The sequence below is a fragment of the Lissotriton vulgaris genome, chromosome 3_1 (assembly GCF_964263255.1).
Source record: "Lissotriton vulgaris chromosome 3_1, aLisVul1.2, whole genome shotgun sequence".
Lineage (NCBI taxonomy): Eukaryota > Metazoa > Chordata > Amphibia > Caudata > Salamandridae > Lissotriton > Lissotriton vulgaris.
Genome location: NC_141689.1, coordinates 1,512,675,355 through 1,512,699,935, shown reverse-complemented (window position 1 = coordinate 1,512,699,935; position 24,581 = coordinate 1,512,675,355). Strand labels below are relative to the sequence as shown.

At 48.3% G+C, this 24,581-nt stretch overlaps 1 protein-coding gene across 1 annotated transcript in view; it reads right to left on the bottom strand.

The window, feature by feature from the left end:
- Window positions 1-24,581, bottom strand: part of COQ2 (coenzyme Q2, polyprenyltransferase) — a 407,280-nt gene that overhangs the window by 133,915 nt on the left and 248,784 nt on the right. Inside the window, exon 7 of the mRNA XM_086961980.1 lies at window positions 5,505-5,693. Within this exon, the coding sequence (XP_086818106.1) occupies window positions 5,505-5,693 (189 nt within the window). The remainder of the gene's footprint in view (window positions 1-5,504; window positions 5,694-24,581) is intronic.

Below are 24,581 nucleotides of genomic sequence, written 5' to 3'. Positions count from 1 at the left end.
GATTATGGTAACGCCCTCTACCTCGGCGCTCCTAAAAAGGTGATCTCACAACTCCAAGTTGTACAAAACACGGCTGCACGCCTCCTCATGGGCACGAGCAATCGCTGCTCGGCCAAATCCTCCCTCAAGTCCCTACATTGGTTGCCGATCCAAGAAAGAGTGCATTTCAAGGCCCTCTGCACCACTCACAAAATCCTGCACAAGAAGGCCCCTCCCATATTGAAGGATCTCATCACTCCTCACACAACCAACAGAGCACTCCGTTCATCCCACCTCCACACCCAGGATCAAGAAAGCTCGCTCAGGTGGCCGCCGTTTCGCCTACAACGCCTCCAAACTGTGGAATTCTCTCCCACTGGACATTCGGGCCCAATCTGACATCCTTCCCTTCCGTAAACTTCTCAAAACATGGCTGTTTCCTTAAAACTTCCCCCCCCCCCCCTTCTTCTTCTTCACTAGCGCTGGGACGCTTACGGGCAGCCATGCGCTCTACAAATCTATAATAAAAATAATAATAATATTCCGAAGAGCCTAAACTTGCTCAGGTCCGCAAATGTTACTAGGTTACACACTCCTACTCTTCTGTTGCATTCAAACACTCATATCTTAGAGATGTCTTTTCTTGGCATGACTGGACACTCCCAAATGCAACATGAGATAGCAGTCGCTGACATGTCAAGGGATTATGGGAATCAAATTTAAAACACTCAATGGTGTTGTGAGGGCTGCTGTGGCAGCTTATGGCAACCAATTCTGATTTGGTACATAAGAAAGGAAGTTAGGATGGGAAGAGAGAAGAGGTGAGGTGAGAAGGAAGGAATGCAAGAAAGTTGGGACGAAGAAGAAAGTAATTAAGAAAGAAATACACAGATGAATAGAGGATGGAATGTAAGGGTAAGGGAGAGAGGAAATGTATGAAGAAAAACAGCCTGTGTTCCCTGTCTTAGACTGGCACTTGAGGTCACATGTTAACATCAACTGAAATAGTAGAATCCATGTATCCTCCTTCTCAAAGGGGAAACATTTACACTTCTGTTCTCTTTCAGTCAGCAAAGATGAACTTGGGTTCCAAGTATGCATCACAGCTTCTTTGGCACAGGTACTAGCAACTCACCCCTGCTTCTCCATATGCGGAGAGAGGATGGGGAGCGCCCATGCGCGCACCTTAGTGGGACGTTAGTTTAGGGGTTATTTATCTAATACAGAAAAATAGGCAAATCACTTTTCCCTGCCGTTTGTCCTTGACACACCTTTAAACTGAAGCTCAGCCAGAGCACAATGGTGTTACTTGAAGCCAAATATGTATTATGTTAATGGGTACTGTAAATAGACATTGTGGCCAATAAATTAGACTTACCTTCCATACCACTGGTGCACATACTGCACCAATTTACAATGTCTTTACTAGAATGTTAAATACGGCAACTGTGCAAAACCAATTCTACAGAAGCATTTTAGGAGCAGAGCACAAGAACTGTGGCACTGGATGGCATAAAGTCCTAATTCCAGGAAATATAAGTTTCAGACAAAGGCCAATATCTGGGGTGACTACACAGAAGAGGAGACTTTACTATATGTACCCTCAGCCTCGACCCATTTATTTAATTCCCTTCTACACAGGGATATCAGTGGGTGCTTGGAGAATTTAATATCATGGGCACCAATCTCTCTTAGCGAATGTTAGGGCCAAATTTCCACTCAATGTTTATCTTTTTAGATCTAACCTTTAGACCTAGTAAGCAAATGCTCAAAATGGCTGGACCAGACGACAACATATTCATGAGATGTTCGCCTTCAGGGTGGCATTTCGGGCATTCATAGCAGATCGCTAGAAATAACTTGTGACGGCAACTCAGCATCAGGAAGTGCAGTCTAAAATACTGTGCTGAATTAGTTTAAGCCTTGCGTTCCTAGACACCATTCTTATATACCCCACAACTGATTACAACCCCACCATAGACAAGCCCTTATCTAAATCCTCCTTCCTCAGCGCTTCCAGTGTGAACCTTAGTCATGTTCAATAAAGTGTGGTGGAACTGTGACACCATCTCTCTCCCCATGCCCAGCTCGAGAAGTAAAGGGAGCACTTTGTGAGCTAGCGGTGCCACCGATTTCCAAGCCCAGACCTAGTTCAGTGTCCTAACCAATCTCTGCAACGTTGTTTTCTCTCACTTTACATCTTCTACAAAGCTAATAAAAAGTTGCTTTTTGGGGGAGGAGCCAAGCCTGCGACCGTGATGGCCGCACTGTAGCTCGGCTCCGTCAACCTTTCTGCCTGAAGAGCATATCCTGTACCTTATCCTGCCCCGAGGAGACACAATCGACTAAATATGGAAAGGTGAAACTTTTCTGGCACTTACCGTTCGTCCCGGGGGCTCCTGGGTGCTGCGGATCTGGAGTTGTGCCCTTGTTTGTTCCGGAGCCTCCGCGGCGTGCAGGCCGGGGACTCGCCTGCGACGGTCGGCCGGAGTGGTGTGCCGACGCCGGCCCCCGGTGGTGGAGAGGGGTCGGCTGAAGAGGCCGCTGTGCGGTTGTTCCGGTGGCGATTGACCTGGCCCGGTCTGGTGGCCCGAGGGCTCTGTGGCGGGGCGCGGCCCACCTCGGACTGGGGTGGACCGTATAGAAGGCTTGTCCCCCCCCTTTTGTTGCCCTGTCCGGCCATCTTGAAGCCCTTCGCCCGGACTCGGCGGGCGGCGCCCGTGAGACGGTGGCGCCAGCGACCCCTGCTTTTTGGTGGCCCATCTTTCTGCACCACGATTGCCATTGTTGGAGTTCGAGGTGACTCCGGTTAGCTTTATTCGAACGCCCGGTCCAGAAGTTAAGGAGCGGAGAGTCCCTGCTGCATTGACAAGATGGACGAGATTGTATGTCATCGGCCCCGAATCTCCAGGAATTTTCAACTGTAGTGAACATGACCGAGGGCCCCACGTTGGGACCCGCCCATGCCGGTCTGGCTGGGGGGCCCGGCAGATGTTTGATTCGAACTGCTTCAGTGTGGTCTAGCGGTTGCCTTGCAGGGGCTACCTCACTGGTCTGGACGGCGGGGCCACACTCAATTTGTTTGTTGCTCCTGATGTTGCTACTTGACAGTCTGGTCTGCCGCAGCCTCTACTTGCTTTGCTGCCCAAGACTAGGGTCCTCTGGACTGCACCCTTGGCCTGCCTTGTTTCGATCCTGTGTGTACTCCATGCCGAATTGGTTGCTACCTACCACCTTGTCACGCACGAAAGCCATGATTAGGAAAGGACAGGGGTGAGACAGAAGTGCTTCGGCGGACTGATGGTTAATGTACGTGGATGAGGACTACCCGCAGCTGTGCCAATATGACCGATTCCTTTTCCTGTTCCTGATATTTGAGGTTGAGTCCTTCTCGCTCTGACGTGGTTTTTAGCTGTGTTATGGCGGGGGTAGGAGCTGAATGTTCGATTGCAGATCTCCTCTCCCACTGGATCCCTTTCCCCTTTCCCTTTCTTCTTCTTTTGGTCTGTTGTCTTCCTTTTCTTACTTTCTGATTCTTCTATATTTCGGGTTCTATTTAGGGCGACAGGCACGCTGCTGGGGGGGTAGGCCGTAGCCTTCTGCAGGGGTGCAGGGTGGTGTGGGAGGGATGGGGTCTTTCTGTTGTTGGACTTCCTTTTTCTTTAGTTCTATGGCTCTTTTGTGTCCCTTTATCGGGGCGCTGTGTCTGCGCGCATCTTCCATGGCGTGTTAGCGGATAGTGAAGGAGTTGCTTTCCCGCTTCCACGATACTGACTGCACATGTAGCATGTCTTACATGGCTTGGCCCAATAGCGGGTCCTCCAGTTCTGCGTGCTTTGCTCGCCGTGGGTGAGTGCAATGGCGCCGCGTTCTTTCTTTCTCTCTTTTTGACATTCTCTTCTTTACCCCTCCCCTCTTTCTTTCTTTACTGGGGTTAGTATAGTGGATGGCTATTATGTTGCTGCTCTGATTCTTCTGATCCGTGCTAGCTCGCATTCCGGCGGTGACGGGTGTGTGGCGGGCCGTGGTGGGAACTGATCTGAAATGGGGCGACCATAAATTGATTCCTGTCAATTGTTGCTATTATTTCCATTTATCACAGCCCCTTTGTATTTCTGCTTTACATATAGTCCGCCATGGGGATATAGATATCGAAAAGTTGCAATTGATCCTGCTATACTTCCTCTTATATTATAAAATTAACCTTATTTCATCCTGCTTCCAGCGGTTACACTCGTACTCTTAATGCTTGATTGCTTGCCTGTATACCACTGGGTGACTGCCGGGGAATTTCAATGATGCCTCTTGTGCGTTTCTAATGTGTCGTGGCCGGCCTGATTGGTTGTAGGCCCGTATTTGTATGCCTCTATTCGCACAATAAAGGTTTTCAACAAAAAAAAAAGTTGCTTTTTTATGCTATTCCTTGTGTTGATCAATTTTAGGGTGCATGATCTAAACTCTCTACGTTTGCCACTTAGCCAGAATAGTAGCAAAAGATTTTATCAGTACATTGTTAAGAGACATTAGATTAAAATCACCATATTCTTGAGTTGGTTCCCTGGTTAATTATCATAGTAAGAGTTTTTTCCACAGGATAAGCAACCTTAAATAATTGTCTTCTAAACCTTTGAAATTGCCGGCACCTGAATGAACTAATTTTTTGAAGTGCAGATAGTCTGGGGAAAAGCTTCTATGTTCCCAATGTGCTCGTGGTGGATTTGGCAAGTGAATACATTTCATGAAAAAATATTTCCCATGAAAAGAAAAAAGGGAAAAAGTAATTTGGTAAATTTCACTGTTTCCCTAAATGTACACAGCTGGAAACTGCACAATGGAGAGTTTCCAAGTATGTAGGGTTTGTTAAAACTGGTGTACGCCAGTAAGGTATGTGAATACAATACACTTCGGTGCATACGTTTACAAAAATATTAATCAATTTAAACGTATGTCGGAACCCTTTTCTAAATCTGGTATTCACTTAATCTCCAAATGAGTAAAAGTACACCTATGTCTCTAATAATTTACATCTTCTTTTGAAAATCAGGTCATCGATAAACATTCACCCAAAGCAAATCTTGATGCTATTGGCAGACGGCAGAGTTATACTGTACTGACTTTAACACTACTCACTCTATTAATCTCAGGAGTATGTCAGGCAAGAGGGACTCCTGACTCAAGCCTGTGACCATGGGTTGTAACATATACCACTGTAATGGCTGCCTTAGCCCAGTAAGCTACCAGACCCGATTCTTTTTGTAATGCATGATGGTATGTGCCAAGAGAGGTATGCCAACACTTAAATGAATCATCTCTAATCTAAAACAGAAGACATTCTACAAGAAAAGTGAGGAGTGCAGCTGGAGATGCTCTTATGTTCTTTTCAATGTTCTGGTATTTCTGGAACAGATCATTAGATGTTAGTGGAACTAATATCTTGATACATTATTTTTTCTGAACACATGAGTAACATTTCTGCATGCAGAATAACAGGTCAGCTATAAAACAACATCAAGAGTTGAGGTTACCTGATGAGCTAAGTGACCTCCAGTTACTGCAAGGGCACCGTAATAGGGGAGCGTTTGGTCACAGTTCATGCCAGTCACCGTCAAACCCACAAGCATGGCAACACTGAAACAGCTGAGCCACTGTTTTGTCTGCTCTCCAAACCGCAGTGCTGTAGACTTTACTCCTATGACCATATCATCTCTCTTGTCCTGCAGACAAACAATAAAAACACTTTGAGTACTCTAAAGAACTGCTGCTTAAGTCTCTATGAAGAAAGAAACCAACCCTCAAGAGCTAAATTTAACAATTTCTAGAAAATTATTGAAGCTCTTATTGGACTGCATTTTGGTGTTCCAATATACATGTATATGCAGGCCGCCAAGGTAGATATCGTAAAAGGAGATATGAAAAAAACATAATTTGAAAATTGTAGTTTTTCTGATGCATATGAATCCTTTATCTTGAGCTCTTACAAATGTTTCACTTCATCTTGTAGATATATTTATAATAGATGAGCCTAATTTTGAAAACTTTGAACTTGGTCTGCTTGTGCCATAGAGGATTTCGTTTGTAAGCTATAAACTTCAGTGAGTAAACTAGATGCCCTTCCAGCGATACCTGGTTTGAAAAAATATATCAATGCTAGCTTTTGAGATCTTACGTGTGGTTAATGCCTTTGTATGTATGGATGTATGTGGTATACAAATTTAGCCAAAAGGCAGAGGTGTGTTGTTCAGGGTAACAGAGAGATAGCTGGTTTGTGAGCTCTTAATGCGTTGTCATGTAGTGTTCTTTAAAGAACTGCATCTTTAACTTTTTCCTTAATTGGAGCGCGGCTGGAAATTAGCCAGATTGGGGGTAGGAGGAATTTTGTTCCAGATTCATGGTGCATAGATGCAAAAGCATGCAGCCTTGTGTTTTTTTATGTTTTTATATATCTTAGTCTGTAGTCTGATGCTACCCTGGCTGCGGGTGTGACAACAACCACCAGACATGGTAACCTGGTCTGCAAGATAAGCGTGGTGCTGGTTGTGCTTGCTTTGTAAATGATGCAGCTAGTTTTGTAGTTGATGTGGACCCGCAAGCACTGGCGTAACATAGGCCCCAGCAGACCCTGTGATGCAAGGTGGTCCCAAGCTCCAGGGGGCCCCCTCAGCACAGTACCCTGGCTTGTGAGCTCCTGACTGACTCAGGAGTGGGGCCCCCTCCATGTAAATTGCAGGGGGGCTCCCTCAAGTTTCGTTGTGTCACTGCACACAAGGGGAGTGGCATTCGCCAGGATGGAGATCATGTGGACATTTTTCTTCAGGTCCTTGATGAGATGTGTGGAATCTTGAAGGTCATGGAGCAGGGTACTGCCATCAACTACATATAAGAAGGCAAAACTTGAACAGCAGTTCTGAAATCTATTCAGGAAGAAATGATTTCAACTTCTTTAGAAGAGATAGCTGGTATCAGACCCTCTTTGTTTTTTTAGAAATATGTCCCATGAAGATGAGGTTGATGTCTAGGGTGAATTGAAAGGACTTGGAATTTAATTAGAGATGGAGCTTTTTTTTCACAATCCCCACTAGGTTTTTTTCGTCTGTAGCTGATACGCCCTCCGCACCATCATTCCGGTCGTTACTCCAAGTGGGGGGACCTCTTCAGCCCTTAACCTCTTATTTGTTAACTTGAGGGAGTTTTCATCGTTGGGATCACAGACCTCCCAGCAGACAGAAGTTACTTGCACATGTCTCCTCCTCAAGGTGGTCTAGCTGGCCTTCCAAGTGTATCACAATGGTGATTGCACAGCACTTAAAGGCTTTTAAAATCCTTTCTTTCCGAATGTAGGTCAACCGCAGAGGATTCCAGATCAAAAACCTTCGTAGAAATATCATGTTCCAAAGCCTCCAATTAGATCATTTATCCGATGCAGACAGAGTACACTAGATTGCAGTGACCTTCCTCTCTATAAAGGAGGAAGTCCACTGGAGGCCTTGCAGTGCCACCAAAATAAATACGTCACTTTGCAGGGCGCGACTATCCTCATGCTCATCACCATCGCCAGTGAGTGCCGCCACTTCCCCAGAGACATATGTACCAGAGTCCTGTTTTTGCTCTTTACTGTTGTTATAAGACAAAATCACAGCTTGAAGGAGCCCAGATCTTCATCAGCTAAAACAAAGATTTTTTCTGCCGGTTTTCGGTGTTGAGCAGTCATGGGATGTGCGCTCCCTCTGTGCGCCCAAATATCCTCAAGCACCTCGCAGGAGCTTTTCACACTGTCTGCACCACCAGCACCTGGCAACATTCAAAAGTTTAGACTTATAAAACTATGGCTCTCTGAATATGGCCCACTGAGAGCTGAAGCCTGAAAAAGAGCTACTGCAGTGAACCTCTGAGAGAATCCTCTTCTTCTAGAGAATACTACTATTTTCTAGGGGCCATACAGATGGGTAAGAAGGACAGAAATCTAAGTTGTTTGATCATGCAATAACATTTCTTAAACAGAGCTCCACACACTATGAATACTGTAGACAAGTCCAGTTCAAAGGAAACGTATTCATATGTTTTTGGGATTTACCAGCTCAATAAATCAATGTGAAGCACACAAGTTGACACACCTGGCGATGTGTAACAATGAATAAAAAACATGTTTTAAATACATAATGATCAAGACATAAAAAGTCAATTTAATTAAATGTCACTAACATGGTAGTATGGTTTTATTAAAAGTGCATCACACAGACTTTTTCGATAAAGAGCTAATCAGATCTGGCATGTCTGCTTGAAATGTTATTCTGACTGCATGTGGATGGAGAAATACTTAAACGTCACAGTTTCAAATCAACTTTTTGAGACAGAAGGATTATGTCACCTCAATTAACAGTCATTGTTTGTTTCTTAAAACTGCGATCTCTTTCTTATGCCTTGCTCTGTACTGTAACACACAACTTGGCTTTGGAAAAAATGAGGAATCGCAGCTCGTGCGATGCAATTATAACAGCCTTGGTGTAAGGACAATCCAAATTAAATTCTATATGTTCCATTCATATAAAACAGTTTTAAGCGTTTCTTGCAGCATCATCATTTGGTTGAGTTGAAAATGTACAACTTTCTCCTTTCAACAAAGATAACTTCAGAAACCCTAACATCACATTTTAAATATGAAATGAATGTACTTGCACGTAACTTGTGCTGCTGAGATGGTGGCTGCTAAAATGAAGCGAGCAAGAAAAGCAATCCATTGCAAAGAGAGTAAGCACAGTAACAGCATCCTGCAGTAAAGGGATGTGGTGTCACGTGCACCAATACTTCAAATGAGTGAGCCCTACTTGCCCACTTAAATATGATGTATACCCATGCACATGACCTCTGGTCCTGAGTGAGGCCGCCCTTAAGGGCAATCTGATGCTGAATGGATATGCTTACGGATGTTATTAAGTATTGGTAATTATAATAGTTATTTGCATATTATATGCATACATAATATCTAAGGTGTTACTGGTGAGTAGCAGGTCTACATGTATCTCTTTGCAGTACATAGAATCAATACATGTGGCTACCAAGCCGATAACATGAGCACGCACACTACAAATTCTCATGCTACTGTTCTCCTCACACATCACTATGATAAACGACACATTCACATAAATATAATGAGAGAAGATACACATGACAAAATCCTGTGTGCAGTTAGGGAGAGTGAGGAATAAAAGCATCGAAGGAGTAGCAACTCCAAGGATATCTTGTATCTGCAGCTCTATTTCAAGCATTGGTAAAGGCTCTATTCTAGGTATGTGACATTCTACCTCGGCACTTAGCCATTAGCAATTAGGGCTTGGAGACGTAGGAAATATATCTAGAAATATATTCCATATTTGGGTTCTTCCTGTAGTATATTTTTCTCGTATTTGTTATTGAAATTGCAATTGTGATATTTGCCGCCATTTTGCTACGTAGGCATGTACAATGTTAGCAATACTAACAATTTATGAAGTATATTCTTCTCATTGGCTTGTACTAATGAATATCAACACAAATATCGTGGTACAAGAATATTGAGGGACAAAAGAATCGAAAGGTAAGTGCATATAGGGAAGTATAGATTTGCTATTCCTAATTCCAAGTCTATGTACCTTGAAGAGTATATGTACTATGTAGATTTGGAGTTCGGTATGGAAAATCTATAATTACTTACCTGTCAATATTTTATTTTTCATATCCAGTCATCGAAAACGTGCCCCATCAATATTGTGGTTTCGATCTTCAGGGGCACAACATCTCATTTGTGTGTCTAAGGCATGTACATAGGTGGGCCAGGCAAACTTAAAAATTGACATGCCGGAGGAGGAGCTTCGCGGGCGACCAAGATGGCCGTGTAAGCTCGGAGCTCCGCGGACCCTCCGACCCTCCGCAAATATCCTGCTGAAAATCCTGATCCACGTTAGTGGATTCTGTTTGGTGAATGGTCGCAGACGCGGGAGCTGCTTTCCGCTTTCAAATCGGTGGTTCCTAGGCGAAGTTACGTCGAGCTGAACTTCGTGCCAGTGATGCGCCATTGTCCCATGGGTGGCTGCTGCTTGTACCGACGCTCCGCATGATTGGAATGCGAAGTGGATATGTGCGGTCCCTGCTGGCGAAGTGCTTGTGGCTGCGGAGTTGCCTACTACCGGCCTGGCTTGTTTGCTGACTTCACCTCTGTTTTGTACATCTGCTCCCTTGCTCAGGCGGTGTAGCCCTTTGTTCTCCTTGGACTCATCATGGCAGGCAGAGGGGACCCCGACAAGGCGTCGAACAGAGGTGTTCGTAGGATGACTCAGACACAGCTGAACAAAATTGACCGATACGCTCAGCAGCGGACTTCACCCACGGTGGTGGCCTCATCTAAAGACCTTCATCGTGCGGGCTCACCTGAGGGTTCTGAGCCCACTCTGAGTGACATTATGGGGGCCATCGCGGGCATTCGGTCTGAAATGCAGAAACAACACGAGGTCCTGACTCATAAGGTGGACACTCTGGCCGTGGACCTCAACCTGATCAGAGCTGACTTGGGGAAGACCAATGATCGGGTGAAATCTCTTGATCTCAAGACCTCCAGCCTCACTACCGACGTTTCGGAACTGCAGACGGAGGTCCGGACCTTACGATCAGTCAACGATCAATTTTCTAGAAGGTTGGAGGATTTTGAAAGACGTGCCAGGCGGCAGAATGTCCGCATTATTGGCGTTCCGGAGGGAGCGGAGGAGGCGGCAGTGGACCTTTTTGTGGAGGACTTGGTACCGACACATCTCGCACCTTCTGGCCTGAGCAATTTCTTCTCTGTGGAACGTGCCCATCAGATACCGGGCGGCCCGCCGAAGTCGGGTGTTGCACCTAGACCCATCATTGCCCGGCTCTTCAACTTTAGAGACCGGGATGTGATCCTTCAGGCCTCCAGGAGGCAAGGGCCGCTCAAATTCCAGAACTCTGAGGTGCATTTTTACCCGGACTTCACCAGGGCCGTTCAGAGGCAACGTCAGAGTTTCGCAGGGGTGAAACGACGCCTGAGAGACATGAGTCTTAAATACTCTATGTTGTTCCCTGCTAAGCTGCGTATTGAGTACGAGGGCCGAGCCCTGTTCTTCGATGTGCCGGAGAATGTGAGTGATTGGCTGGACACTTTGCCACAACGCCGGGAAGAACACGACGAACATTCTGGAGGCGCAACTGGTGGCTCTGATCTCTAGGACTGGACTTTGCTGTGCTGATTGTGGCGGTTGGTGACCCTGATGACTATGACTGCTAATACCAATGCTATTCCGATTTTGATGGTTTTCCTGTTTCTTACATGGAGGGTGGCGGGAGGGGCTTGTGGAGATTCCTTACTCCTCTAGGGACTTTTTGTAGACTAGTTATGGGGCGACAGGCACACTGCTGGTTGGGGGGGCTTCTTAGTCTGCTGCAGGGGTGCAGGGTGGGGGGTGGTGGTGGGGAAGTTTGTTTGTATGTTCATTTTTCTCTTTTTCTATTTCTTAGGCAATGGGATGTATGCACTGTTCAGTTTCCTTTGTTGTTGAGGCTTGTTGGGGTTGGGTGGGGCCGGGGACACGATGATGGGGGGTAGGAAGCTACGAGTTCTCACTGATTAAACGCCATATGCCAGATGTCGTTCTCCTTCAGGAGACGCATCTGGTTGGAAATACATGCAAAGCGCTTAACCGCAAAGGGTACAAAATGGTGGCCCACTCGGGGTTCTCCTCGGGATCTCGGGGGGCGGGAGTTCTTGTTCGTACGTCCCTTCCGCTTGAGGTCGACGTCACAGTGATTGATGAGAGGGGGGCGGTACGCCGCTGTGGCGGGACGATGGGAGGGGCGCGCCCTAACATTACTTTCAGTTTATGTTCCCCCGGGCTTACAATCTAGCACCTTCCAGGACCTTGGTGGCGCCATTTTAAATTTGCCTGTGGTTTGCTGATAGTGGGGGGTGATTTTAATTCGGTTTGCTCCGGCTCCTTGGACCGCCATCCGCCTAGAGACCTCCGTAGCTCCCAATTGTGGGTGCCAACTTTCCTCGAGACCATGGAACTGATAGATAGCTGGCGGCTTTTGCATCCCACGCTCTGTCATTTTTCCTTCCATTCTGGCGTACATGGTAGTCTTTCTAGGATAGATTATGTTCTTACATTGGCTGCACACGCGCCTGCCGTCTCTGAGGCCCGTTTTTTGGCACGGGGTATTTCAGACCATTCCCCGTTGTGGGTCTCCTTTGATTTTGACGTAGTCACGTCGGACCGGCCGGCGGTTGTTAACCCATGGTATTTCCGCAATCCCAAGACTCGCAATCTCCTAGCCAAGGCCATCGACCTCTATTTCACTGAAAATGAAGGATCGGTAGCGTCGGCCGCGATTCTGTGGGAAGCGTTTAAGACAGTTCTGAGGGGTGAGGCTTTCGCTCTTATAGCGGAGGCCCGTAGAGTCAGAGATGCTGATTTGCTACCCATCGAGGAGGAGATTATGGAGCTTGACTCCCAGTTGGAGACAGAGCCCGATCCCGCTTTCCTACACGACCTCTCCCTCAAACAGTCGGAATACCGCGACCTTGCTACGAACGCTGCCCTTGCTCTAGCTAAGGAACAGCAAGGACGCATATACGACGTCGGCGATAAGGCCGGGAAGTTGCTGGCCTGGTTGGACAGAAGAGAGATGGCTAGCCGTGTTGTGCCCGAGATAGTAGGGGAGGACGGAGTTGTCGTCTCTGATCCAAGTGCCATTGCCGAGTCCTTCGCTGACTATTTCCGAGGCGTCTACACCTCTGTTTCGGACCGGTCTGAGACCGATTCGACAGTGCTTCTTTCGGCTGTCGATCTCCCCTGTCTCTCGGACGAGGAGCGCGATGATCTTGACAGAGACGTCTCGGTGGATGAGATCGCCCTTGCGATCCGCTCATTGCGATCGGGCAAGGCGCCTGGTCCCAACGGCATCCCGGCTGAACTATATAAGATCAGGCCGGATGTGGTCACCCCATACCTGCGTAACATGTTTCTGGAAGCGCGGGAAACCGGCCTACTTCCCCTGGACCAGAGGTTGGCCACCATTGTGGTCATTATTATTATTATTATTATAAACCATTTTATAGCGCGCTCTGCTACTGGGGAGTATCCTGGCGCGGGGGAAATAAAAGAGGCAGAAAGCAGACCCTCGCAGAAGTAAATGAACTCTTAAATAGCACTGTTAAACAAATATGTCTTCAGGTGTTTTTTAAATGCGGCTACAGTGGGTGTGGAGCGCAAGTGAAGAGGAAGAGCATTCCAGGCGCGAGCCACGACCACCGCAATCGACTGACCACCAAGTCTGGCACGCTTGAAACGGGGAAGGGATAGTTGAAACATGGTGGAAGATCTCAGAGTCCGTGCGGGAACGTAGCTGATGAATCTTTTTCTCAGGTACTGGGGGCCTTGATCATGAATAGCACGAAACGCCAGAACCAGTGACTTAAACCGGATGCGCTGTGCAACCGGGAGCCAATGAAGTATGCGCATCTCCGCACGAACGCTCATCCATCTAGGAATGTTAAATAAAAGACGGACTGTCGCGTTCTGGATGATTTGCAGGCGCTTGACCAGGTAAGAAGGAATTCCACTGAACAATGCATTAGCATAGTCCAGCCTGGACAGTATAAGCGCTCGCGCAACAGACTCCTTTGCTTCTCTAGGAAGCAAGGGAAAAAATTTGCAAAGCATTTTTAGGGTGGCAAAACAGGTGCCAGTAAGTTTTTTAATGTGATGTTTAAATCTTAAGTCCTCGTCAAACCAAATGCCCAGAATTTTGGCGGGTCTCCCCATCTCTTTCGGGCCTGGGATGTCAGAGGGCCAAAGAGTGCTCATAAACGAGGGGGGAAAGGAGCCATAGAAAAGAACCTCAGATTTGTCCTCGTTGCATTTTGGTCATCCATAAGGAAGGGAAGCCGAGAGATTTGTGTCGGTCCTACCGCCCCATTTCTCTCCTTAATGCTGAGCCTAAGATCCTCGCCAAGCTACTTGCTAATCGACTGATTGGAGTTATCGGCGACTTAGTGCATCCGGACCAGTCGGGCTTTATACCACACCGCAACACTGCCCTCAATTTGCGTAGACTCCACGGCGCCCTGGCCAGGGCCCACACCTTGGAAGAGCCGGCAGTCCTTGCTTCCTTGGACGCTACGATGGCTTTTGACTCTCTTGAGTGGAGTTACCTTTGGGCGGTGTTGGCGAAGCTCGGCTTTGGCCCAGTGTTTGTGGGATGGGTGAAGCTGTTGTATGCCGACCCACTGGCTAATGTTACCGTCAATGGCCGTATCTCGTTTTCTTTTGCCCTTCATAGAGGCACCAGGCAAGGTTGTCCCTTGTCGCCCCTTTTGTTTGCGCTCGCTCTTGAGCCGCTCGCGGCCCTGTTGCGTACGCACCCGGATCTGCATGGCATAAGCTGGGCCCCTGGTTTCGAGGACAGAGTCTCTCTCTATGCGGATGACATTCTGCTCTACCTCACTTCCCCCTGCAAGTCACTTATTGTGGCGTGTGATGTACTCAGACTTTTTGGACGGTACTCTGGCCTTGTTATTAACTGGGCCAAGTCCTTCCTATACGTACTGAAAGGGGACACACCGCGCCTCCCTAGAGGCTGCAACATCCAGGTGGCCATCCAGGGCTTTAAATACTTGGGGATCTATATCTCTGGTAATGCGAAGGCGAGATATGAACACAATTTGCTACCCCCTCTTCTGCGCCTCCAGCGTGACGTGGAGGGTTGGCGCAAGCTTCCGCTTTCCCTACTAGGACGCGCGGCATTATTTAAGATGATGTCATTACCCAGGTTCCTGTACGCCCTGCAGAACACCCAAGATCCGGTCCCCGCCCGTTACTTCCGAGAGATTGAAGGCCTTCAACGTGCCCTACTCTGGGACGGCCGTCCCCGCGTCGCTATCACGAAGCTCACGCTTCGGTGGTACGACGGGGGTATAGCACTACCAGATGTGCGCAGATATTACTGGGCCTCCCAATTGGCGGCTATTAATCATGGTTTTTATGGTCCGGAGAATAACCCTGGTTATGCAATGGATAAGTGGCTCTTGAGTGGCGGCAATTTCTACAGGGCGCTGTATTCGAGGTCTCTAGATAGGCGGATGTCGGGTCCAACGAAAACTGCGGTCCATATTTGGCGGACAATTACCAAGGCGCAGGGCTGGCAAGGCAGGCTGACTAGGTTCACCCCATTGTATGATTCCGATATTTTGGGCAGGTTGTGGCACACCAAGGGATTTGATAAATGGGACCTCATAGGTATCTCCAGGGTGGATGATATGCTATCGAAGGGTGAGATCAAGACCTTCTCCCAGCTGCAGGCTGAGTACCAGCTGGGCAGCTCGGAGTTTTTCCGATATGCCCAGTTGCGACACGCACTGCTTTCTGCTAAACCAGCTGAGGGGGCGATTCCAGAAAGCTCCCCGTTGGAGGACAGGGTGTTGGATGGCCATATGCCTGACAGTGCTATCTCACTGTCGTACAAAAAACTCAATAATGTTCGCACTGACCTCCTCCTGGGTGTGCGGGAACAGTGGGTGCGTGACGGACTGGAAATTGACGACGAGGATTGGCAGAGTGCGGTTTCTTCCCCTAAGGAAGTCGCCATTTCCTCTCGTCTCCGGCTGGTGCAGCTCAAAATCCTGCACAGAGTATACGGGACTGGCCCCCGGCTTGTGCATATGGGCTACTCGATCGATGGGCTCTGTCGCCGCGGCTGCGGCGCCTCCGCCACTTTTATGCACATTCTTTGGGAGTGCCCCACCATAGCCTCCTACTGGAGACGTGTGCACCGGATTATGGACGAGGTGACTGGGGTGGTAGCAATTGCGGAAGCTAGGAGATGCCTCCTCAACATTTGGGAGCCGTCCGATCACAATGTGGCCCAGACGCAGTGGGTGACCCTTGGCAACATGGTGGCCAAACGCGATATCGCACAGAAATGGAGGGCTTCAGCAGCTCCCATGGTGGTGCAATGGAAAGCCAACATGGATTGGTGTATGTTTCGGGAAAAGACGGTCTATGTTGCCAGGGGTAAGCCCAAAAAGTGGTTGAAAGTGTGGGGGGCCTGGAATGCTTATAAAGGAGAAATTTGTGTGCCCCCGGAACCTGTCTCTTTGGAGGAACGTCTATCGCCATAACCTATGACACCAGCTGTGACACGTTGTGATGCTGAATCCTGTCTTCTCTTCTTCCCCCCTTCTATCCTGACCCGCTCTCCTGTGTCCGTGTTTGTGTACCCGCGGCTCCCCCTGCCCCGCTGTCAACGCCTTGCTGCTCTCATCTACTCCATTGCCACTCTTTTTACGCCTTCTGGCGTCTCTTCTTTTTCTCATCTATGTTCCTTTTATGACACAAAATAATAAAATCAACCTTCATTGTACTGTGCCATCCCATTCTTGCACTGTTGCTCTCCTGCTTCACTATGCTGCCTTGCCTCCGGGATGTTAGGCTGAATAGCTGTGTGCACTTTTTTAAATAAAGGTTTTAAAAATTAAAAAAAAAAAAAAATTGACATGCCTCCTCTGTTCAAAACATTGCCCAGCGTATATTTTCCTAGGACTTCGTGATAGCTGAATCGCCATTACTCTTTACGCAATCTTTAGTACCCAAGTCAATGCTCCTGAGCAAGTACTATCATGTCAAAGCAACCTTTCCCACTGAACAACTCCCCCTTTCTGGTCCTACACAGCTGACTTTACTAAATGAACTGATAATCAACTCACAAAAATAAAGTCACTAATGCCAACTGTACAATCTCTTCATTGATAAGGGAAAGCTGTTGTGGTTGCTTTACCTATGTCCACCCTTGCCCCTCTAATTGGAGGCAAACGATTGACCACTTTACCCACTACTAATTTTCTAACACTGTATTACCTAAAAAGCCGTTATTCTGCAACTACAACCTCTTACTGATCAGAGTAATAGTGGTTGGGGGCTCCTAAACGATTAAAATCCAATCACTGCTAACTTTGCAGACTACATGCTCATCTATGTAAAAAGCAAAACTCTAAACTAATGTCCTGTGGTGTGCATCCGGGATGAGAAGAACTAGACCAGCCAACGATTGACTCTCTTCTACTCGCTCGATCTAAAAAGCCTTAATGAATCCCGTTTTGAAGAGTATGTGACATTAGATCTTTAACAAAATAAATTACCCGTTTGTGATTACTATGTTCCTCACGGGCAGCTCTTTGCTGCTCTTTGGAGAGGCCCACACTTTAGAAGAATATTTGCATTTAAAAATAAGTTGAACGACAAGCGAAGGCGAGACTCATTACATACGGTGAGCACATAACCATTACGCCGATGGTTCCTTAATTAAGGTTTAAGGGTAGTACAGGCAACTGCAGGACAGCCACTTTAATATCCTCCTTACGAGTGAAACCAGGCTAACTGATGACTCAGAGTCACACATGGCAGAATCCCATCCATCCGATTGTATCCCCACCAGACCACATTGCAACTCTCCTACCTGGGGAGGAAGGGTTGCCATAATCACAAGAAACTGGATTGAACCCAGCCCTATTCCACTTCCTGTCTTTGGGACAGTGCAAGTAATCACCTCGAAATGTGTTCTTCTCCAACTTCATTGTACAGGCAACACTGGTCCCATGCATACAAGAATTTGAAAGGAATAAAATATAGACAGAGTCAATCTATATTAAGAGTGACATGTCCAGCCGGACAGTGGTCTTCAAAGTTTACTCAATTTACACTTAGTTATACCACAAGGAGTACCTTCCACAAGTCAGCCAGTGTGGAACACAAGCCTGTGCCCAGCACTTACAGAACGGGTACAGAAAGTGGGTATAGGGAGCAAAGAAGGGCTTTTTAAGGCAAAGCACGTTTTTCTGTCATAAATGCAATTGTACAGAATACTTAAACAAAGCACCATTAAAACACATAGTAATCACTTTTTGGCATTTGGTGCTCAAAAGGTCGACGGCGTTTCGGACCCCCTAGTAAATCACGGGGACCATCATCAGGACATTTCAATGAAAGCCTTAACAATAATTTAGCCTCTAAATGCCGGTGATCCTCAATCGGAAACGGCGGTAAACAAATATGGAATACGAGCGCCCACAATCAGGCGCAAGGTCCCGCGGTACACAATGGTATCCGTCGGAGCCAGGGGAACCGGGTGAGTCGGTTGACAGTAGTGCTCCCTGATGCCAGGGAGCACTACTGTCAACCGACTCACCCGCTCGTATTCCATATTGAGGCCAGTAAATATAGTTGTCCAAAGTAAACCAAAAACCTAAGGCAAGGAGCTGCTAAAAGGGCTAGCATGTGTCCCTAACCACATGACAAGGATAAAGCATGAACAGGTATATGTGACACCATAACAAAAGAGAGAAACTAAGAAGATAAAGAGCGCAGTGTGCAAACGGCATGGAAATTAGAACATGCATTCCACAGAAAGGATAGCTACTAATGGAACATACCTGCACATGAGACATGCAAGCAACCTGCGAATCATACGTGTAGGTCAGGCATCATATGCACTAGGTGCTCTGGGCGAGGACTCGATGAGAAAGCATGTCACTGGTGTATCCTAGTGGGGGAGAGTCCTAAAATATAAAAGGATTCCTAGGTCGGGAGAGGTTTCATTCTGGCTCCATTTCCCTTTTGTTTGTTGGTTGTATCCTAGATATACATATATATGATGAAATAGCCCCTTATATTTAACATTTTATAAAACTCCAAGATTAATGGAAATAAAATGAATTCATGGAAAGGCGTACACATTTCATTTAAAGGGAGCGGCGCCACCTAGTGTCCACAATGTACATCTGTAGGAGAAGGAACATTTAAAAGCATTTGCCGCTTCCAACTGAAAAGCAAATTCCGCTATGAGTTTACAACGAATTCAGGTAATTTGTTATGACTTTTCAGCTTAAAAAACAATCTTATCTATGAATTTCATAAGAGAAGCAGGCTAAACCTGTCAACTTTTTCAAGACAAAAAAGAGGGTGACGTGCGAGGGGCTCCAAACACCTTCTGTCACAGTGTTTGTTTTCGAAGCCTACATTCCTGCTCCTCTCACAGTCCCGTTCCCGGGTTTTCTGAATAAATCTTTATCTTAAACCACGATCTAATGCTGAATTAAAAAAAACACATTTGCCGATTCTATTTGTAAATTAAAAACATACATTTCATCATTATAACTGCCCAGGAAGCCATTAATGTGACCCTGTCGGAAGCATTGAGCTGCCACTAACTAAATAGATGCATTTTTTTATTTTTTTTTATTTCACGTACAAACATTATGGTAGGTGTAGTGAGCGCGCTAGCACGGCACGTCACGTGGCTACGTGACGTGCGTTGACGTAGAGGCGCGGCAGGCGGAGCGCGGCATTCAGAGCGCGAGCAGGCTGGGCGCAGGACATGCTTTGCGCTCCTTGTATAGATGTACCTGAATAAAGAGGTTGGCACCACCTTCCGACTCCGAGAGTTATTGGGGGAAGAAAGAGTAACGTTACAGTGGCGACGAGGGTGGGATACCGACCCACGACCCCCACCACGCAGACTACGAGAAGCACGGCGGAACGGAGCGGTGGCGCAGGAGAAACGAGGAAGGCCCGAGGGTGCGCACAGCGACCCCATCCTCATAGAGCACGGCAAGGAGCGCAACGCAACCATCAGCAAAGAGAACAGAGCACCGAGAGCACAAATAGCGACGATCGAAGAATCCTGAACAACCGAGGTAGGAAGCCAGCCACGGTCACGGCCCACCGGGATACGAACTGGCTACTCCACCCAAACAGGAAAGGGCTGAAAGGAACAGCCCTCCACCCTTGCTCAAGAAGGAAGAGCGAAACGGTGCACCAGGTAGCCCGAGAAGCCTGGAAGGTACGTTACCCGCAGCCCGGGCGGAGAAGATGAATGCACAAGCGGGCTACGCGATAGCGCCAGTCCAGTTCCTTCCCCGACCAGGAGAACCGCTCATGAAATGGGAGGACTGGAAGGAATACATAGACAATTTCATAGAAGTGATGGAAGACGAGAGCGAGGAAAAGTTTAAGCCGCCGAGAAAGAAACGCATCCTGTTGCTGAATCTGGGCCCAGAAGGCCTAAGGATATACAAAAGCTTGGTACCGAAGAAGAGAGAGACAGAGGATGACGATGTGTATGCCCATGCGCTGGAAGACCTAGAAGAACACTTCAAACCCTCAGTGTGCGTCTCAGTAGACAGGTTCAACTTCCAGCAAAGGAAGCAACTACCTGGGGAAACGGTGGAAGAGTATGTGGCGGCGTTGAAGAAACTGGCGGTATCGTGCAAATATGCCAACTGGGAAAGCGAATTCATAAAAGACCAAGTGGTGATGCACACCACGTGCACGAGCGTGCAGGACAAGCTATGGGCCGCAGGGGACACCTCTCTCAAGGACGTGTTGGTGATAGTAAAAAGGGCCGAACTGGCACGAAGGTGTGCAGCGGCTACGAAGAAAGAGGTCGTGCCCAGTGGGACGGTGAACAAAGTAGACGAGGAAGAACACCATAAGGACAATCAGGCACGGAAACAGCCGGAAAAGGGTCCCGACAAATGGCGGAATAGCCCAGGCAACCCTGGCAAACAGGCCGGAAGTAACAAACGGCCTTGCTACAGATGCGGCAGTTGGACGCACGAGGCGCACGACCGGAAGTGCCCCGCGCTTCGCGCCAAATGCACGTTCTGCGGAATAATCGGCCATTTTGAAAAGGCGTGCAGGAAGAAGGCAGCCAAGAACGCAGTGAAGTACGTGGCCCAGGCATCGGAGGAGCCAGAAGAAGCAGCAGAGGAAGAGGTGATCACAGTCCTCTGCGTCTACGACGAAATATTAAGCATAAACGACCGGGGCCGTGGCACCGGCGGAGGAAGAACGATGCAACCCGTCATGGAAATGAGGATCGGAGGCGTCGAAGTCCAGGTGGTGGCAGACACAGGGTCGCCGTACACCATCATCCCCCGGAGCGTGTGGGAAGAGAAGTTTGCTCCGCGACTGGGCCCCGCGCTGGACAAGCTGGACATACGTCCCGTTACCTACAATGGTGATCGAATCCCCATGGCCGGGTGCAGGAGATTGAACTTCGAGTTCAGGGGCAGAGAGGCCAGGTGCAAACTGTATGTATCCGAGAAAGGTCCCTCCGTCCTAGGATGGCTCGATCAAGGAGACCTGGGCATCAAGCTGGACCCGGGAGGCAAGGAACAGATATTGTTGACGGAGCCGGAGGAAGCGCTGGACACGAATAAATGGAGGAAGAAGTTCCCAACGGTTTTTGGTGGCTCAGTGGGCAAACTCGACAGGTTTGCACACAAGATCGTACTCAAAAAAGGAGCTGTACCGGTGGCACACAAGGTGAGAAACATCCCGCTAGCAGTAAGGGACGATGTTAAGGAAGAACTACAACAGCTGGAGAAAAGAGGGATTATCGAACCGATAGCCTGTGCTGAATGGCTATCGCCGTTGGTGGTGGTGAAGAAACCAAACGGGAAAGTCCGTTTATGCGTGGACCTACGCGAATTGAACAAAAACATAGTGGTGGAGAAGTTTCCCCTCCCCCGGATAGAGGAGATGCTGGCCAGCACAAGGGGTATTCAGTGGTACTCCACCATAGACTTGACGTCAGCGTATCACCAGATAGCGCTACACCCAGAGAGCCGCAGCTTAACATCCTTCATAACTCCCTTCGGATGCTATCGATTCCGCCGCATGCCGTTTGGACTAGCCTCGGCGGCTGCAGTATTTCAAAAGCTCATGCATCAGCTGTTTCAAGACCTCAAGGGAGTGCAATACTTCCAGGACGATATATTGGTGATGGGCCTGGACAGGATGGACCACGACAGGAAGCTGGAGGCGGTATTGGGCATCCTGGAAGGGAAGGGCCTCACAGCAGAATGGGCCAAATGCCGGATAGGGATGGAGAAGGTAACGTACTTGGGCCACGAAATCAGTGCTCAAGGAGTGACGCCCAAGAGTGAAAATGTAAAGGCGATCTGTGACGCACCATCACCAGCCACCAAAGAGGAAGTCAGGTCATTCCTGGGAATGGCGGAATACTATGGGAAATTCATTGAGCATTTCGCCTCGAAAACTCACCACATGAGGCTGTCAACCCGAGAGAACAGTGAGTTCTGTTGGTCAGAGGAAGCGCAACGGGAATTCGAAATAATAAAGAGAGAGGTGGCAGGGGCAATCCCACTGCAAGGTTTCGACCCCCAAGGAAGCACCATACTAACCACAGATGCAAGTGATAAAGGACTGGGGGCAGTCCTCATGCAAGACCGAGGTCAAGGGAGAGTCGAAACCATATGCTTCGCATCCCGCACCCTGAATGACACTGAAAAGAGATATAGTGTGATTGAAAAAGAAATGTTGGCGGTGGTGTGGGCCATGTCCCGGTTCCGACAGTTCCTGTGGGGCACAAGGTTCCGGTTGAGGACCGATCACAAGCCCCTGCTCAAAGTGCTCACATCTAGTGGACATGCGGAAGCAACACCGAGGATCTCGAAAATGTCGCTCAAACTAATGGAGTTTCGCTATGATGTGGAACACATTCCAGGGAACAGGAACAAAGTAGCGGACTACCTGAGTAGGGCGGCAGCGATGGAGCCCAGTACAGAATGCCCCGAGGCGGGGGAAGAGTGGGTCGCACTCACCGAGGACCTCGAAGCATCTATCAGCAAACAGGAATGGAGAACGGCATATGAAGGAGACCAGAATCTGGAGAAAGTGAAGGACTATATTGTGAGAGGCTGGCCGGACAAATGCAAGTTAGAGCGTGGCCTTGTCCCATACTTCGAGGTGAGAGAGGAACTATCTATGGATGACCAGGGAACGTTTCTATACAGAGGGGAAAGAGTCATACCCCCGTCAACGATGATAACCAGATTGATGGACATGTTACATGAAGGCCACCTGGGAGTGGGAAAGCTGAAACTAAGGGCCAAGCAGAATTATTGGTGGCCAGGAATGGACATTAAAGCGGAAAGACATGTGAGAGAGTGCCTGAGGTGCCAAGGCGCGGACAAAACGCTTAAACCATTGCGCCCTGCCCTGGGAAAGATTGATCCTCCACAAAACCCGTGGGAGGAACTGTCGATTGACATTTTAGGGCCAGTGCTGAATGCACAGGGTATACAGAAATACATTTGTGTAATGGTAGATCGTTATTCGAAATGGCCGGAAGTAAAGATCGAAGAAACAATGGACACTGAGAAAATAGTGAGCTTCATGGCGGAGACCTTCGTGAGAGAGGGCATCCCTAAGTGTGTCCTCAGTGACAATGGGCCCCAATTCCGCTCTGACAGATGGAACCAATTTATGCAAAGAAATGGAATAGCGTCTAAACACACATCCATATATCACCCGGCGGGGAATGGATTGGTGGAGCGCTTCAATAGAGTGGTGATGGGCTCGATACAAGCGGCTATTGCAGACAACAAAGACTGGGAAGTGGAAATATGGCACATGGTGTGGGCGTATCGGATAACTCCTACGAACACTGGCTATAGCCCTTTCCAGATCTTAAGGGGCCGGGAGCCGTTCACCCAAGACAACAGGATATGGAAGGACAGAGTTATCAAGAGTGAGTGGTCACCGGCAGTGGTGCAAGCCAATCTGAAGAAGGCACAAGCAGTGTATACCAAACACTATGATGCGAGGAGAAATGTAAGAGACACTGCCCTCGAAAAGGGGGAATGGGTGAGAGTAAGACTGCCTACTCTACAGAAAAAAGGGGAAAGTAAGTACAGCAGGCCCCTGAGAGTTGTGGAAATCAAGGGCCGGGCGGCCTTGCTGAGCGATGGGAATGTGTGGTCACAGGATCGCATGGCCAGGTGCAATAAAATACTCAACTGGAGAAGCAGAGACGACAGGGAAGAGAGTGAGAGCAACAGTGACCACTCCAGTGACTATGGAGGTGAAGGCCCGGACTTAGGAGAAAGTAGTAACGAAGATCAAGAGGCCAGTGCAGAGTGTCAGCCGGAGGAAGACAGCAGTAGGAGTGTGCCTGGCGCGGCTGCGCCAGAGAGTGGACAGAGTGAAGAAGCAACGACTGCCAGTTCCCCGGTAAGACTGACGAGAAGGGGCAGGGCGGTGGTCCCACCAGTGAGGTTCAGAGACTATGATATGAGTCAGGACTTGTTCACATAACTCTTTGGAAAAAAGGGAGATATGTAGTGAGCGCACTAGCACGGCACGTCACGTGGCTACGTGACGTGCGTTGACGTAGAGGCGCGGCAGGCGGAGCGCGGCATTCAGAGCGCGAGCAGGCTGGGCGCAGGACATGCTTTGCGCTCCTTGTATAGATGTACCTGAATAAAGAGGTTGGCACCACCTTCCGACTCCGAGAGTTATTGGGGGAAGAAAGAGTAACGTTACAGTAGGGAATGCAGAGCCGCTCAGAATAATGTGCTGGAAGAATGATGTCAACAGATCAACTGACCACTTCAAGTCTACCACACACAACACAACATAGCACATGCGCTACACTTTTGTCATCAGCTTGCACCTCCCTTTTCCCACTCCTCTGCTGCATGTCTACCCCACCCCAGTGAAGCAGAGTGTCGGGCGTAGAAAGGAGTGGAGGGG